Below are 14,527 nucleotides of genomic sequence, written 5' to 3' on the forward strand. Positions count from 1 at the left end.
GCTGAAGTTGGATAGGGACGGTCCTGTTTGGTGGCCAAGATGACCTCCCACTCGCGATTGTCCTTTCAGCAACAAGGCCCAGGCACCACATACGTGGAAGAACTCCATGTAGTCAGGGTTCTGCTGCTCCAGGATCATTTGAACAGCACATAACTTATATGATACATCATGTCTGCATATCACTTGGCAATTTCTTTGCCGCCCTTAATATACCATGAGGTAAAGTGTTATCACTATCCTCATTTTGTGGATGAGGAAGTTCAAGTATGGAGAAGACACAGTGCCCAGAGTCACAAATCATTGGAGGGCAGAGCTGAAAGAAACTTTACAGTAACTGTGTTAGAGAAGTGTAGCTTAATTAGTGAGTTACGCTGGCTTCCATGCTCTTACACCTACAATTAGATTGAGATAGCACTTAAAAAAAAAAGAAGAAGAAGAAGAAGGAAAGAAAAAGAAAAAAGGAAGGAATGTAGGAATCTTTTCCCTCTGTTCCACCCATCCCTAAGCTCTGGCACTGACCTTTTACAAAAGTCCCTTTGCCATCTTTAGGGGCTCAGAGCCCTGCTCTTCTCCTGCTATGAACACCGGGTTAACTCCATGCAGACCAGTGTGGTTCTGCAGCCTTAGACTACACTCCTAGCCCCAAGTGCCAACCCAAGACAACCACTCACCGTGTAGGTACTGGGGTCATCATGATGCCTCTGAGTGATGAAATTATAAACAATCCTTTTGTCTTTTTGGTACTTTATTTTTCTAATTCTCTACAATTTTCTATTATTCAGAAAAAATAATCCAATAGCCAATAATAAAGTAGTCTGAGAACTAACAATAATGTTTAAGAAACATTTTGCACCATGGAAGCATCAACGGAAAGAGTCCAAACGCAGCCCGCCAAGTTGACTGCTTTGAGACACCAGAATCTTTTATGTCCATCAGCTCAAGGGGACTTGTTTAAAGACCTGCCCCCTTACTCTGCCAGATACCAGCTAGAAGATAGCACAGAAGCCAACCTGGCTGGTATGCACCAATGACTTCTAAATATGGTGAAATCACCTCTTGATTCATCATATTGCCCTGGAAAGGGCTGGATTTGTCCACTGGGATGGTTGGCCCCTGGGGGAGGAGGAACACTTTCAGAAAAGCAGCTTCCCTTTAGTTGCAAGAATCAACCAAATGACCCACACAAACCACACCAAAGATGACCGGAGTGTATTTTCTTCTCGCTCCTTCCCCTCAGATACTTAAAAAACAATTAACACTCTCAGAATAAGCCAGGGGAAGACAGAGTCCATGCCTCTGGGTGATGGGCTTGATTTCATTACTTTGAGTCTGACTCAGGTAGGCAGCTTTAGGGACCTAAGCAGCACATCCCCCGTTGAATCAGAACAACCACACTTGGTTCATTTCACACCTCTTATCATGACTGTGGAGGACTGTTAAGAGGTAGGGCCTATACTCAAGAATTTCAGGATATCGCCTTCCCTGACCAAAGGAAAGGCAAGCACTGTTAGGTGGAACCACACACCCCAACAAGAGAATATGCCAGAATGGGCTCCGAGGGTGGCATACGGACATGTGAACAAGGAAGGCTTTGTCTTGGCTGGGTGATGCTGAGTCTTCTTGACTTTGTGATCCCTGAAGCTGAAAGGATGTAAATTGTTGAAAGGCAGAGGGTTTCAGGAGGATTGAAGCTGGAATAGGCACATTTAAAAATGTTTTAGATTTCAATGCCGGGAAGCCACGGACCTCCTTCTGAAGCCCACAGCCACAACAAATGAGGAAGGGGTTTGCTTGAAGAGTATGAGCCTCTCCAGAGACAAACTCCTTAACTATTTTAATTGATTGACTATTTTTTTTTTAATTTTTTTTCAACGTTTATTTATTTTGGGGACAGAGAGAGACAGAGCATGAACGGGGGAGGGGCAGAGAGAGAGGGAGCCACAGAATCGGAAACAGGCTCCAGGCTCCGAGCCATCAGCCCAGAGCCCGACGCGGGACTCGAACTCACGGACCGCAAGATTGTGACCTGGCTGAAGTCGGACGCTTAACCGACTGTGCCACCCAGGCGCCCCTTGATTGACTATTTTAAGTTGATGCAGAAGGAAAGAGGAAGGGAGCAAGGAGGAAAATGAAACATAAAGAAACCAAAGCTCCCAAAATGGGGAGAGAAAGAAATAGGACCTCTTTCCAGGCAGACACCTCACTTGTCTGAATCCCCAATCTCATAGGGTAAGGAAGGAAATGAAAGCTGAAAGCCCCATGCTTAAGGCTAATTCACATGGAGCTCAAAACACATACGTGGTCATAGACCTTGCATGCACACCGGTAAGGAATCTGAACTTCACCTGGGGTCGGGGCTGGACTTTTATGAAGCTGCCGACCCTAAATCCCATCAGTAGGTTGGGTTCCACTTTGATTTGGAGTTAGCAGAGGCTTTCTTTTCCTTCCCCCACCCCCCTTCCCTTCTTCTTCAGCCACACCAGAGCCTCACTAATAGCGTGGGGACGGCGGGTCTTAACTTGGATCGCTACACTGGAGGGATTGAGCCCCTCCCTGGCCTCCGCCTCCCCGGTCCCCCACCCCTGGGCAAGGATTTGCCATCTGTATGGGGCTTTATTGGCCCCAAGCAGGATCAGACCTCAGAGTGTATCTGTTCCTATCTGGCCCCGCTACCAAAGAAGTAGCTCAAAGCTTCTGTTCTACTGATGGCAAGTTAAGCCCAGGTGGTTTACTTCTTTCTTAGGAGTCTCTTAACATTTCAGGAAGGCTTCAAAGGGACACAATAAGCTGTATTAAGGGTCGATCACAAAGATTAGTAGCTGGAAAGAGTGGATGATCCATTTATGGCAAGCATGGGATAAAAAAAAAAAGAAGGTATAAATAGTCACAGGTCAGCGAGGCAGTGTCCTCAAACACAGTTACTCAAGAAAAGTTTAAATGACTGATAGCAAGTGGCCCCTTGTAGAATTTCTTTCTCCATTTTCCTGCACCTGGGAAACAGCTGGTCACAGACAGGCCCTCTGCTCCAAACAGACGCTCGTGGACACCTGCCTCTCCCTGCTCAGCAGAGCCCACTCAAGATGCTTGGAAGGAAGACACGAAGCCTCTCAATCTGGGATGCTTCTCACTTTTCCCTCAAGCCCTAGCATGCCTTTACTTTAAGGGGGAAATCTAGCTTTCCAAGAAAAAGAAATTTTTAATTCTGTATACCATAGAAAAGTTGGGCTTTCCCAAAAATGATTTCTCTTCTCATAGAATTAATCCTTTATTAAAAAAAAAATCCTTTGAAGCCCAATTGGAAGAGAATAGCGTTTCCTGCTCCACACCTCACCCCTCATCTCTCAGCATACCCATACAAGGGGCACGCGCACATGAGACCTTTTGCAGAAGCTGACCAGTGTCGCTGGGAAGGAAGCCTTGAGTAGCACACCCACAACCGTGTCCAGGTACATACTGACAAAAACACACAGAAAATGCACCAGGGAGCTACACATATACAGAGACCCACATTCAGGCCCATTCATGCACATGGGATGTCTTAACTGGATGTGAATCACACATACACAGTCAAAAAGAGCAGATGAGGGGACAGGCAGGACTCGTAGCCTGGCAGATGGAAGAGGGAGAGGTGGTTACTAGATGAGAAGTGGGGACTGGTGGGAAGACAGATCAGGAGACAGGTCGATGAAACAGGTACATGGGTGGGAAAGAAGGCTGTTGAGCTGTTGGCAAAGCGCCCAAAGCATATCTATTTGTGAAGCAACTGAATTCTCAGCTACATGGTTGACCCATGGCTGTACAGCTCGGGGATTCACTCCTTGCCACCCTGGGGCTGCTCGGCCCCAGCAGGGTCACTGAGGTGACTGTCAGCTGCTCCTGCCCACTCTTCCCGGCAGACTCTTGTCCCTACAGCTTCCACGACTCTGGCTGACATGGTAGTTCGCCGACACCTGCAGGGCCAGTGTGCTCGAACGAGCCTGAGACGTCGGGCTGGATTTATGCCACCTCTGTTTGGGGGCTAGCCACTAAGATGGCTATTTGGGGATGCATGGCCTTGAATACCAAGAGGGAAAGGAAGAAGATGGAAAGAGTCCGGAGTTCGCCATTAATTTACACAATATCATACAAACTTGAGCCCACGGAGCATGGAGATGCTCTCTCTGCACGTGACCCATTTTCTTTCATCTGTACAGAGGTCGCCCCCAGGAGAGGGGTGGATGTCCAGTGACAAAGGACAGCTTCCATGATGGGGAGTGAAGATCTGGTTTGGTACGTACTTGTACAACAGCAACAGAGGCAATGTTCCTTCTCCCTCCTGAACCATGTTCCCCCTCTTCTCTCAAGGCTTTGTGCCCAGCTTTGTCTTGAACTTCCAGATTTAGAGGACTAAATCCCGTGGCATCCCAGAACTGTGATGTGAAGGACCACCGGGCCCTCTGCCCAGTGATTTTGTTCTCAGTTCTGCCCTCTGGGAATTTCAGCTGCACTACAAATAATAGAAAAATGCAACACAAACAATAAAACCCCACACTCAGAAAACACCCACCACACGTACACACTCCAGGGATCTGAAACTACAGAATGGGCACCCACACTGGCCTGCCCCTCATTATTCCTCCTAGGTCTCGGGACTCTGCCCTGGCCCATGAAACCACCACAAACGATAGAGACAACAGTCATAATGAAGTCTTTCCATTTTAAAAGGTGAAAAGGAAAAAAGGAAACCACCAAAAGTAGTCTCACACATACACACACACACACACGCGCACACACACACGCACGCACACGCACGCACACATCACAGCATTACTCCAAGGCTCCAATCTGCCCAGGGAGTGCAGGTGGGGTCGGGGGTAGGGCGGCCTCTTGTTTAACTGGATGTAAGGCAGCTGGAAGGTAAGACTGGGTTTTCTGAGCATCCACTGAAGTGTCCTTTTATTGACGTGGATCTTGCCCCTCAGCACGTTGTTCTCTCCCCCTTCCCACCTCTGTAACTTTGTCCAAAAGTTTGGCAACAAAGAGAAAACTTCCTCCTCAGTCTGTTTTCTCTTCCACTTCTTGTGTGTTGCTGGTGGGCTAGGAAGGGAATCAGAACAGGAAGATCAGGAGAAGTGATCTGCAAATGACGTCAAAGATGTGGTTACATTCTATGAACTAAGGGCTTTGTTTCTCTGCAACACGATCGGCGTTGGGGTGGTGTCCTCACGGCTGGCCCAATGGATGGTACCTCCTTCTCTACATCCGTGCTGCTTCAGACCACTGGCACTGTCCCTTCCCAGCCCACCACCCCATCCTCCTGAGTGATGGGATCAGGACGCTATCACAAGTGGTGATGTTCGCTCTGTCTTCAAAAAACCGTGGAGCCAAACGTTAAGAAATGATGGAAGAGCCACGTGACGGGGACGCTTTCCCCATCTCGGTGATGAGGCAACACAAAGTCCGACGAGATGCGGGTGCCTGAGCCAACTCAACTCTACCTTGGCACTGGCATCATCTTGAGTTAGTTTTGTTTTATATATGTATATTATATATATATTTATATATATATATATATGTATGGGTTTGTTTTTTTAGCACACTGTCCCATTCTCGGGTCTGGATTTAGGGCAGTTGGTCCTCGGGACAGGTTGGACAGAAGGGGCCAAGGTACAGAAGAATCCCGAGATTAGTGTGAGGCCCAGGCCCCCCCATGCACAGAACATGGACCATCCGTATCCATGGCTGATGTCATCGGGGAGTCCATACAGGTAGCGTGGGTAGCGTGACAGCTCAAAGTTGATTCCAGCCACACAGGTGCACAGTGATATGATGCAGAAAGTTCCTGGAGGGCAAGGCAAGGAACATGGGGTGGGGTTGGGTGAGGGAGAGGGAAAGGGAAGAGGGAAAGGGGAGAGAGAGGGAGAGAGAAAGAGAGAAGTGAGGTTGACAGCATTTTTCAATTTTCTTGAGTAGGCAAGGTGAAAAGACGCAGATATAAGCCACCAACATCCGTAGCTGGAAATATTCACGGAGAGGAGAGAAGTGTCAAGAGATCATGGCTTCCTCACTCTGCAATAATTGCCCGGTCTTGGAACAACTTGGGAAGTCTTGCCTGTGGGAAAATACTAAATAAGCTTCGCAGTAGAGTCTCATGTGGGGTATGGTGAGGCAAAAGAGTATTCAACTCATTTTTCTAAAGCATTGAAAATTCACCGTCTTTCTTGGGAGACACAGAAAACACACCCCACCCTCCCACCCGCTACTTATTTACAGACAAAAACAACGTCTATTCTTTCCTATATAAAACATTCCTATACGACATTGGGTTTTCCTTTAACCCATTCACCAACAAGTCACCCCAATCCTGGGATCCCTTTTCCTTTTCCTGTAAGACAGCATCTCCCAAAGTTGGAACACTGACCCTCTGAGATATTCCTTTACAAAGGGGCAGCAGAGTCAAAACCTCTGGGAAACTCTGTATGTGACTTCTCACCATGAAGATGTATAACCCACGGTAGCATAAGCTCATGCATCTATGAGTCTTATGAGTATTTGACAGACTTAATGATGGGAACTCCTCTTTTTAAAAAATTACTCCTGGGGCGCCTGGGTGGCTCAGTCAGTAAAGCGGCTGACTTTAGCTCAGGTCATGATCTCACGGTCCGTGAGTTCGAGCCCCGCGTCGGGCTCTGTGCTGACAGCTCAGAGCCTGGAGCCTGTTTCAGATTCTGTGTCTCCCTCTCTCTGACCTTCCCCCGTTCATGCCCTGTCTCTCTCTGTCTCAAAAATAAATAAATGTTAAAAAAATTTTAAAAATAAAAAAATTACTCCTACTAACCTTCAATGAGAAGGCTGCTATAAGAGAGAAAATGTTATAAAAATTAAAAAATTTTTAACCATTGGAGATATGTGGCAAACCCAAAATGAGTTCAAGAGCTTTTCTTGGAGCACCTGGGGGGCTCGGGTGGTTAAATGGTTAAGCGTCTGACTCTTGGTTTCGGCTCAGGTCATGATCTCATGGTTTGTGAGTTTAATCCCTGCGTCAGGCTCTGTGCTGCCAGTGCAGAGCCTGCTTGGGATTCTCTCCCCTGGGCCCTCCCCCATTCCCTCTCTTTCTCACTCTCAAAATAAATAAACTTAAAAAAAAAAAAAAGGTTTTCTCGATATTGGCTGCATCTCACGTTTCTTCTGTCAGCAACTGATATGACAGCAATGGCCTGTGAAGTTTGAGAAGGCTGGGTTGGGTCAGTAGAAGAAAGAAAAGGGAGAAGCATATTTTTAGGGGGCGGGGACAAGAGGAGGGGCATTATATTTATATTTATTATGAGACCTCTTGCTTCCTGATGGCCAAGTTTCCTTAAGATCCAACCTTTTTTCCTCCAGGCCTCAGGCCCATGAGCTTATGATAATTTCAGTGGTCATAGTGACAGTCGCTGTACCTAACATTTATTAAGTGTGTGTGCTAGGAACTGTGTTGAGTGCTTAAACATGTATGGAAACTTTAATTCTCTAAATAAATCTATGCAGGTCACATTATTATCCCTATTTTGTCTCTGTCCCTATTTGATGGAAGAAATCGAGGCTCAGAGAGGTTAAGCCATCTGTCTAAAATCACACAGCTAGTAACTGGTGGAGCTGGGCTATAAGCTCAGGCAGGCTAGTTCCTGAGTCTGTGGTCTTATCCTTCATGCTTAGATGGGTGCCGTACAAGGTGGGTCCCTCCTGTTGTGCACGTGGGTTCAAGATGAATTCTCTATCACTCAGTCTGGGATAGGGCAGTCTGGAGTCTTGGGTGGCTTATTAAAGCAGACTGCTGGGCCCTACCCCAGAGCTTCTGGTGAGTAGGTCTGGGTAGCACCTGAGAATTTAGACTTTTAACAAGCTCTTGGGTGATGCTGATGCTGCCGGTCCAGTGACTACACTTTGGGACCACTGAGTTAGAAAAAGGTTTTAGTAGAGAAAGACGAAACTTAATAGTCCAACATTCAGAGAACAGAGAAAAGAAGACAAACGGGCAATAAATGTGAAAAATGCCCAATTGTGCCAATAATCAGAGACTTGGAAAATAAAGACACAGTAACAGAAGATAATCGAATCGGTGGCGTTTGGGTTTTCGTCTTGTTTTTTAATGATTATTTCCAAACCTAGTGAGGAAGCAGCAAAACGGACCATCCCATAAACTCTGGGGGAGATGTAAGCTGGTGTTTCCTTACAGGAAAGTGATCCTCAAAATATTCATACATTTGACCTAGTGACTTCCTTCTAGATTAAGAAAGGAATCCCACCTGGGAACAAAGATTTAAATACAAAGATGTGCACGTGGTGAAGGGTGGCGCTGAGACGTGGCAGTTGGAGGGGCCAAAGTGAGCCTCAGATCCGCGGTGAACACTGCTTTTTGGGCTGAGAGGTCTGAACATTAGGCCGAGTGAAAGAAGGTGTTGAGGCACTTTGGTGGCTCCGATCTGCATTCCCAAAGACCGCGAAGGAGCCTGCTACAAGGACCTGAAGAAGGGAGATGGGGGCTGGCGTGGAGGGAGGAGGGCGCAGTGAATACCTGTTCAGTGAACACTCCTTCTAGAGGCAACGTAAAGTGATGTGTCAGGGAGGACCTGGGCTCAGAAGCCCCAGAAATAAAATGTGTGCATATGTGTGCCTGTGCAGTGTTTCTGTGTATGTATATGTGCATGCACGTGCATGCATTTGTGCACAGTGTGTGTGTGGGATTGTGCACACGTGTGCATGTGTAGTGACAGCCACTATGTACATACACGTGTGGCAGCATCATTACCTGGTAGAGCAGGGGTCCCAAACTTCAGGGAGTTGACAAAGCAACCCAGTCTCTCCTGCTGTGCACTGGGGCTCAGATGGAATTCTATGATAATATCTACACGGACTAGGTCTCACCTCGGTCCTGCTGAGTCGGCATGTCTTGGGGAAGAGGATGGGAAACTTTTGGTTCGTCAGGTGACTTCCGTTGACCAGGCTGGTGGGACCCTTGGGTTAGGGCAGAGGGCCTTTGTGTAACCTTGAGACAGAGCCAGGTGAGGGGAAGAGGAAAGGTGGTCCAGAAGGAAGGGGGCAGCCTGTGGGGCAGGGCCAACGAGAGGGTGACAACCTGGAAATGCAAGAACTAAAGAAAAGCTGCGTGTGACACCAGCTTCAAATAATCCAAATGCCAACAAACCAGAGCTGGCCTTCTGTGCCTCAAGAAGGCTTCTTTTACTGCCTGGCTTGCGAACCTGAGTGTGCACGGATACAATTTGCTAAAACTTAGATTAAGGACAGGAAAAGTGTGTGTGTGTGTGTGTGTGTGTGTGTGTGTGCGCGCGCGCACGTGCATGCATGTGTGCTCAGTTCAAATCTGAGCTGCCGTTGAGATGGCGAGGCACTTGGAACCATGGATCTGGAGCCTGATAGAAAGTTCTGAGCTAGAGATGTGGATTGAATCATCATCTTATAAACTGAAGCTCTGTGTGTGAGGAGGTCACCCACTGATTTTATATGAAATCTACAAGATGCTGTAAAAAAATGGAGACACTCCTTATCATCAAAAGGTACACTATCCTCCCGATTAAATCCAGTGATTTGTTCTGGGGGAGAAGGTTGACCTCGAGTAGTTTTGATCTTCCTGAGTTGTCAGTAGCTGAAAAATGTTGATACACGCTGTTCTAATGGTGTATTCTGCAAGTACAGTGGACAGGACACAAAGGATGTGGTTGATACGTTGAGAGTAAAGAGCTTGGGTCTGTGTGGAGCTAATTACCAATTGGAAATGGCCCAGCCTGTGGATAGCATACATCTTGTTGGGTTACGTTAATGGTGTTAATAGGGGATCTTCTAGCCTTAACTTCCTATCCGCTCTTCTGTGACTTTGGAACCTTTTGAAATTTCTGTTAGTGCTTGTCCATATTGCCCTTGACGGGAGAAAACTTCTAGGAGACTCACGAAAGAGGGCCCTTTGAGACAACCATCTAAGCGACTTGTTAGGAAACTGTGTGTGAAAAAAAGACTGGAAACAGGTTGTTTCCACATAAGGCTACTGTTTTCTGTTACAATCAAGAACTTAATCGTTCTTACATATCTTTGTACTTGTAAATTCAAATTTGAAAATGCGCATTAGTAATTACGAATGGATATTCACATGTATATGGCAGGTCCTCCATCAATGGACTGAATGAATGATGTGCTGCCCTTGTTCCTCAGCCTAACAACAGACTTTGACAAACACCCACCGAGTCCCTTGAGTCCCAGAGGGGAGAGGAGATGGGGACAAAGGTGGCCGAGCACCCTAACTGTCCCAGTTTTCTCAGATGATGAACTCAACTCTCAGACCTGTGACCTGGCGACTAACCGGTGAGTGTAGGGTGCAGACCCCACCCCACCCCCACCACCCCCCCAACACTCGGGGGTTCTCTGCAGAGTGAAGACAGATTCTGAAGGCTCCTGCTGGAAACCATGGATGGCAGTGGATAGGACGGCCTCCCCTCATTTACCCAAAGTACAGTGTGAGGTCCTCCCGTCCCCCACAGCAGTAGACTGGAGCCTCTGGGGCTAGGTCTTGTGAACGTGTCATTTTGTTCCTCATGAGCACTTATTGAGAGATAGGCGAGGATCCAAGAAATAACGCAGCGTCACATCTTCTTAGTAATCCCACCCGCCCGTGGTTTGGGGTTTGGGCCTAATTCTAATCAGATTCCTAGACTAACTGCAGTCAGAACGGAGCAGTTAAATGAAAAGAACTTTGCCCCAAGCTCTTCCCTCTGGAGCCAGGCTCTGCTGTGTGCTCCAGACCTGGCTGTAAGAAACATCAGGTGGAAAGCAGGCCAGGGAGGCAGGGACAGTGCCCATATGATTGTCACGTCTCGGTGACGGCAGGCCTGGTGTGGGAGCGGGAGGGGGACATCCCTGTGGCTGTGGGCTCTGTGATGCAACACAGCTCATCAGCAAGTATTTGTTGAACTGTGTTTATGCTAGATGATAAAAAGGAGAATAAGATATGATCCCTGTTCTTAAGAATCTTTAAATCTAAACTAAAAGAGATTTTTTTAAACAAGCTTCTCATCTAGTCGGCGATAGAATTGAGGATGCTGTGACCACAGAACCGGACCCAGAGGCTGCAGTTTAGAGCCAGCTCTGGGCCTCTATCTGCCCCCGCTTCCAGCAGGAAGATGGGGAGCGGAGCAGATGACTTTGAGTCCGGGGCCGCCGCCCCCCCCCCCCATCCAGCCGTCTTTAGGAAGAGGAGGACTACCCAGTAGTGGGTGGTTAGGGTCAATCTCTGACAGAGACAATCAAGCTGGGCCAGGGAGGGTTTCCCAGGCAAAGAACGGAATTCCCACAGGCAGTACGCAGAAGTGGGGGGCCTCACCTGGTCTGGGGAGTGTCCCTCCTTTGTCCTCAGTGCCCTCCTTGCCCCGGGTCTCTACGCAGAGATGACAAGGCAGGCCCGTGTGCCCCTGTCGCAGAGCTTCTCACTTCCCAAATGCTCACTGCTCTAGCCTTGTCCAGCCTCCATCATTTCTCACGTGAGCGGCCGTAACACGTCACTGCCATCTTGCCTTCTGTTCTTGCCCCCATGGAGCAGCCAGTGATATTGTAAAAATGTAATCAAATCATAATTCCCTCCCCTGCTTAAAACCCTCCAATAGCTTCCTATCACACTCAGAATACAAACCCGACTCCTTACCCTGACCATAGAACCTTATCTCAGTAGACCCCGCCTCCCCGCCTGGCCTCATTTCTCACCTTGACCCCCACACTCTAGCCACAGAAAAGAGCATTCTGTGTCTCAAACTAGCTAACCGTCTACCCACCTCAGGGACTTTGCACTTGCTGTTCTCTCATCCGGGACGCCCTTTTTCCAGCTCTTCTCAGATCTCAAATGTCATCCCCTCAGAGAGATCCTCCCTGGCCTCCTTCTAAAATTGTGCCTCCCCAGTGGTTTTCCAGCTGTGCCCCATGGAGGTTCTCAGGAGAGGGGGAGGGAGTAGAAGAGGATCCAGCCCTCTCTCCTCTCTTTGGCCAGAATAGCCCTGCTTTGATGTGAGCCCATGTGAAATTCCATTTGAAGAAAGGAGTCCAGTGATTTCAGCATTTCTGAAAAGCACTGGGCTTATCCATTCACAAGGGGGCCTCAAGGTATGTCATTACAGGGACTGAGCTTTGGACAGCAAAGTCCGATGGGCTGCCCCCATAGTTGCAAGTCTATGCCTTTGGCGGCAGAAGCTAATAGGCCTCCGCTCTCATCGCTGCTGGCCCTGGAAGGGGCCTCCAACTCCTACTCAGCCCAACCCTCCAGGCAGCCAGCCCCGACTCGCCAGCTGGTTGGAAGAGAAACGAACTCTAATTACCCCTCTCTGTGCCAGGACCCTCATTCGCAAGGACCCGGAGTTCAGGAAGTCCAGCCAGAAGAGAAGCCACCACCCCTGGAACCCTGAGAGCCCGCGCTTGAAGACCCCCTGGCGTGGAGGGAACACTCTCCGGTCCCCTCTCGTGTCCCTGTTTGCAAACCCCACCTGGAAAGGACGGCCAACAGGTGGGAGGAACTATGTAAACATCATGTTCCTTCTGATTGTACAAACACACCACCTGTTTCTCTTAATGACCGTTCCCACCTGAAGCCCCTTCAGGACTCACGACCACCTTGTAACCCCCGGCCCCGCCCTGGTCGCACCTGCCTGTGTCCTGTCAGCCCCCGGCAGGCCGAGGACAGGGCCTGCTGCCCGCCCCGTCCCCAGTCCCCTTGGCTCCGGGCGCAGCTGAGACTCGAGTGGGGGCGAGGGAGGAGACGGCTTCCGCCTGGCCTGCCAACACCAAGCACAGCTTCCCCATCCACCTCCTCCACATGGCTGCCATCTCTAATTAGCACTCCCTGCATTGCCAGATATTAGATTCCAGTCTCCCTGCACCCCGCCCCCCAACCCTGAGCTTCAGTTGCTCTGTTGGACAACTTCCCCTTGCTTGACGTCTCTTCCCTGGGTCTCCGAGCTGCCTCTTGATCCCAGCTCCATGCCACCTGTCTGTCCCTCAGAGGGACTTCTCCTCCTCTAGTCTTTGTACACTCAAGGTTCCCAACTCTCCTCTTCTGCCAAGTCCCTCCTTCCGGCAACTTCACCCTCTTCTCCAACTTCAGCTACCACCAGAACACGACCGACTCATAGGATTATGTGATATTATGTGACATCCTGTACTGTGTCATTATGTGTCCCCAACCCCAGGGACACAGTATGGATGGTCAAGGTATTCCCTGGCTACAGGTTTCCAGCCCAAGTTCCCGTAAGCTCCTGACTTCTTTATTCTTTGGAAGCCTTGCTTCCCTAGTAGGGTGACCACCCATCCTAGTTTGCCTGGGAGTCGGCGGGGACAGGGGTGCGTCCCTGGAACGTGGGATTTTTATCCTCAAACCAGAAAGTCCTGGGCTCAGTGGGACACATCAGTCACCCTTCCTACAGGCTCCCTCACAGTCCTCCCCACTTGGGTGCCAATCAGTGATACTGCAGCAATGACACAAAGTAATCCTTGCTTGTCAATTCAATTAGACATAATGCCTTCACCCAGCGCAAGGACGGAGACTCCGATGCCTGGAATGTGTTGCTAATGTTAAGAAACACCATGCTGGGATTGCATTGTTTGGGGTTGGGGGCTGGCAGCTAAGTCTGCCACCCTGAAATGTTGCCCAGGAACACTTAATCAGCAGCCCAATAATGGTCCCATCCCAGCACCACCTTAAAGTTCAATTATTTTTAAGCGGCTCCTCAGAGTTCTGGTGGAAGCTTCCTGCTCAGCGCACCCTGGAGCACGGATTGCAGGTGTGTAGGGTGTGACCTGGGCCTCCCTGTGTGGCGGCTGCTGTGTTAGCACACACGGGCAGGGAGGGGAGGACGTGTGTCTCTGCCTCCCTGTAGGGACCGTCAGAGATGTCATGGTAGTAATGCCACAGCAATGGACCTGTGTAGAAATAGCATCAAAACGGAGGCCTCAGATTAGGCAGCAGCAGAGCTCTTATTAATTCAAGAGGCCACGAGCCAGGAAACTGAGGGCCTCGAGAAGGTTCTCCCAGGAATCCAGGGCAGTTACATATTTGGTGCACAGGCACCTTCCCAAATGTCTATTCCTTATGGGGCCAAGTGGTACCCAAAACTTCACTGGACATAATTTCTGCAGCTTTCTGGGGCAGGAGATCCATCTGCGTGACATTTTCTGCTCCTGGAAATGAGGAATGACGTCTGTGTATCCCGGGCCCTCCCACGTTCCCGTGTGGCTTCGTGGCCAAAGAGCCCCTGGTCTGACCCGAGCCCACTAGCTTGCTGCAAAGTGGTGACTGCAGAGGTGCCCTCGTGGGCGTGCAGGTCAGGGACATCCGGGGAGCAGCCCAAGTCCTCCCTCAGACACTCCCCCGTGAGCCCCTCTCTGATCTTTAAAACCATAAAGAAGCAAATCAGCAAACAGAAAAAGGATCCCTCCTCCTCCAGCAGCAGCGAATGCACCCTAGGAAGCTGGTGTCCACTAAACCCTTCCTTTGCGGAGATTAAATGCCTCGGCAGCATTG

The 14,527-nt window shown here is 49.2% G+C and overlaps 1 protein-coding gene across 2 annotated transcripts in view; it reads right to left on the reverse strand.

Annotated features, from left to right (window-relative positions):
- Nucleotides 1–3,249: 3,249 nt before the first annotated feature.
- Nucleotides 3,250–14,527, reverse strand: part of TMEM178B (transmembrane protein 178B) — a 362,353-nt gene continuing 351,075 nt past the window's right edge. For both annotated transcript variants that reach the window (XM_040471775.1, XM_040471774.1), the window contains one exon: nt 3,250–5,821. In XM_040471775.1, coding sequence (XP_040327709.1) covers nt 5,571–5,821 — 251 coding nt within the window. In that variant the 3' untranslated portion in view covers nt 3,250–5,570. The remainder of the gene's footprint in view (nt 5,822–14,527) is intronic.

Source organism: Herpailurus yagouaroundi, unplaced genomic scaffold (assembly GCF_014898765.1).
Source record: "Herpailurus yagouaroundi ecotype Mexico unplaced genomic scaffold, PumYag 100, whole genome shotgun sequence".
Taxonomy (NCBI): Eukaryota; Metazoa; Chordata; class Mammalia; order Carnivora; family Felidae; genus Herpailurus; species Herpailurus yagouaroundi.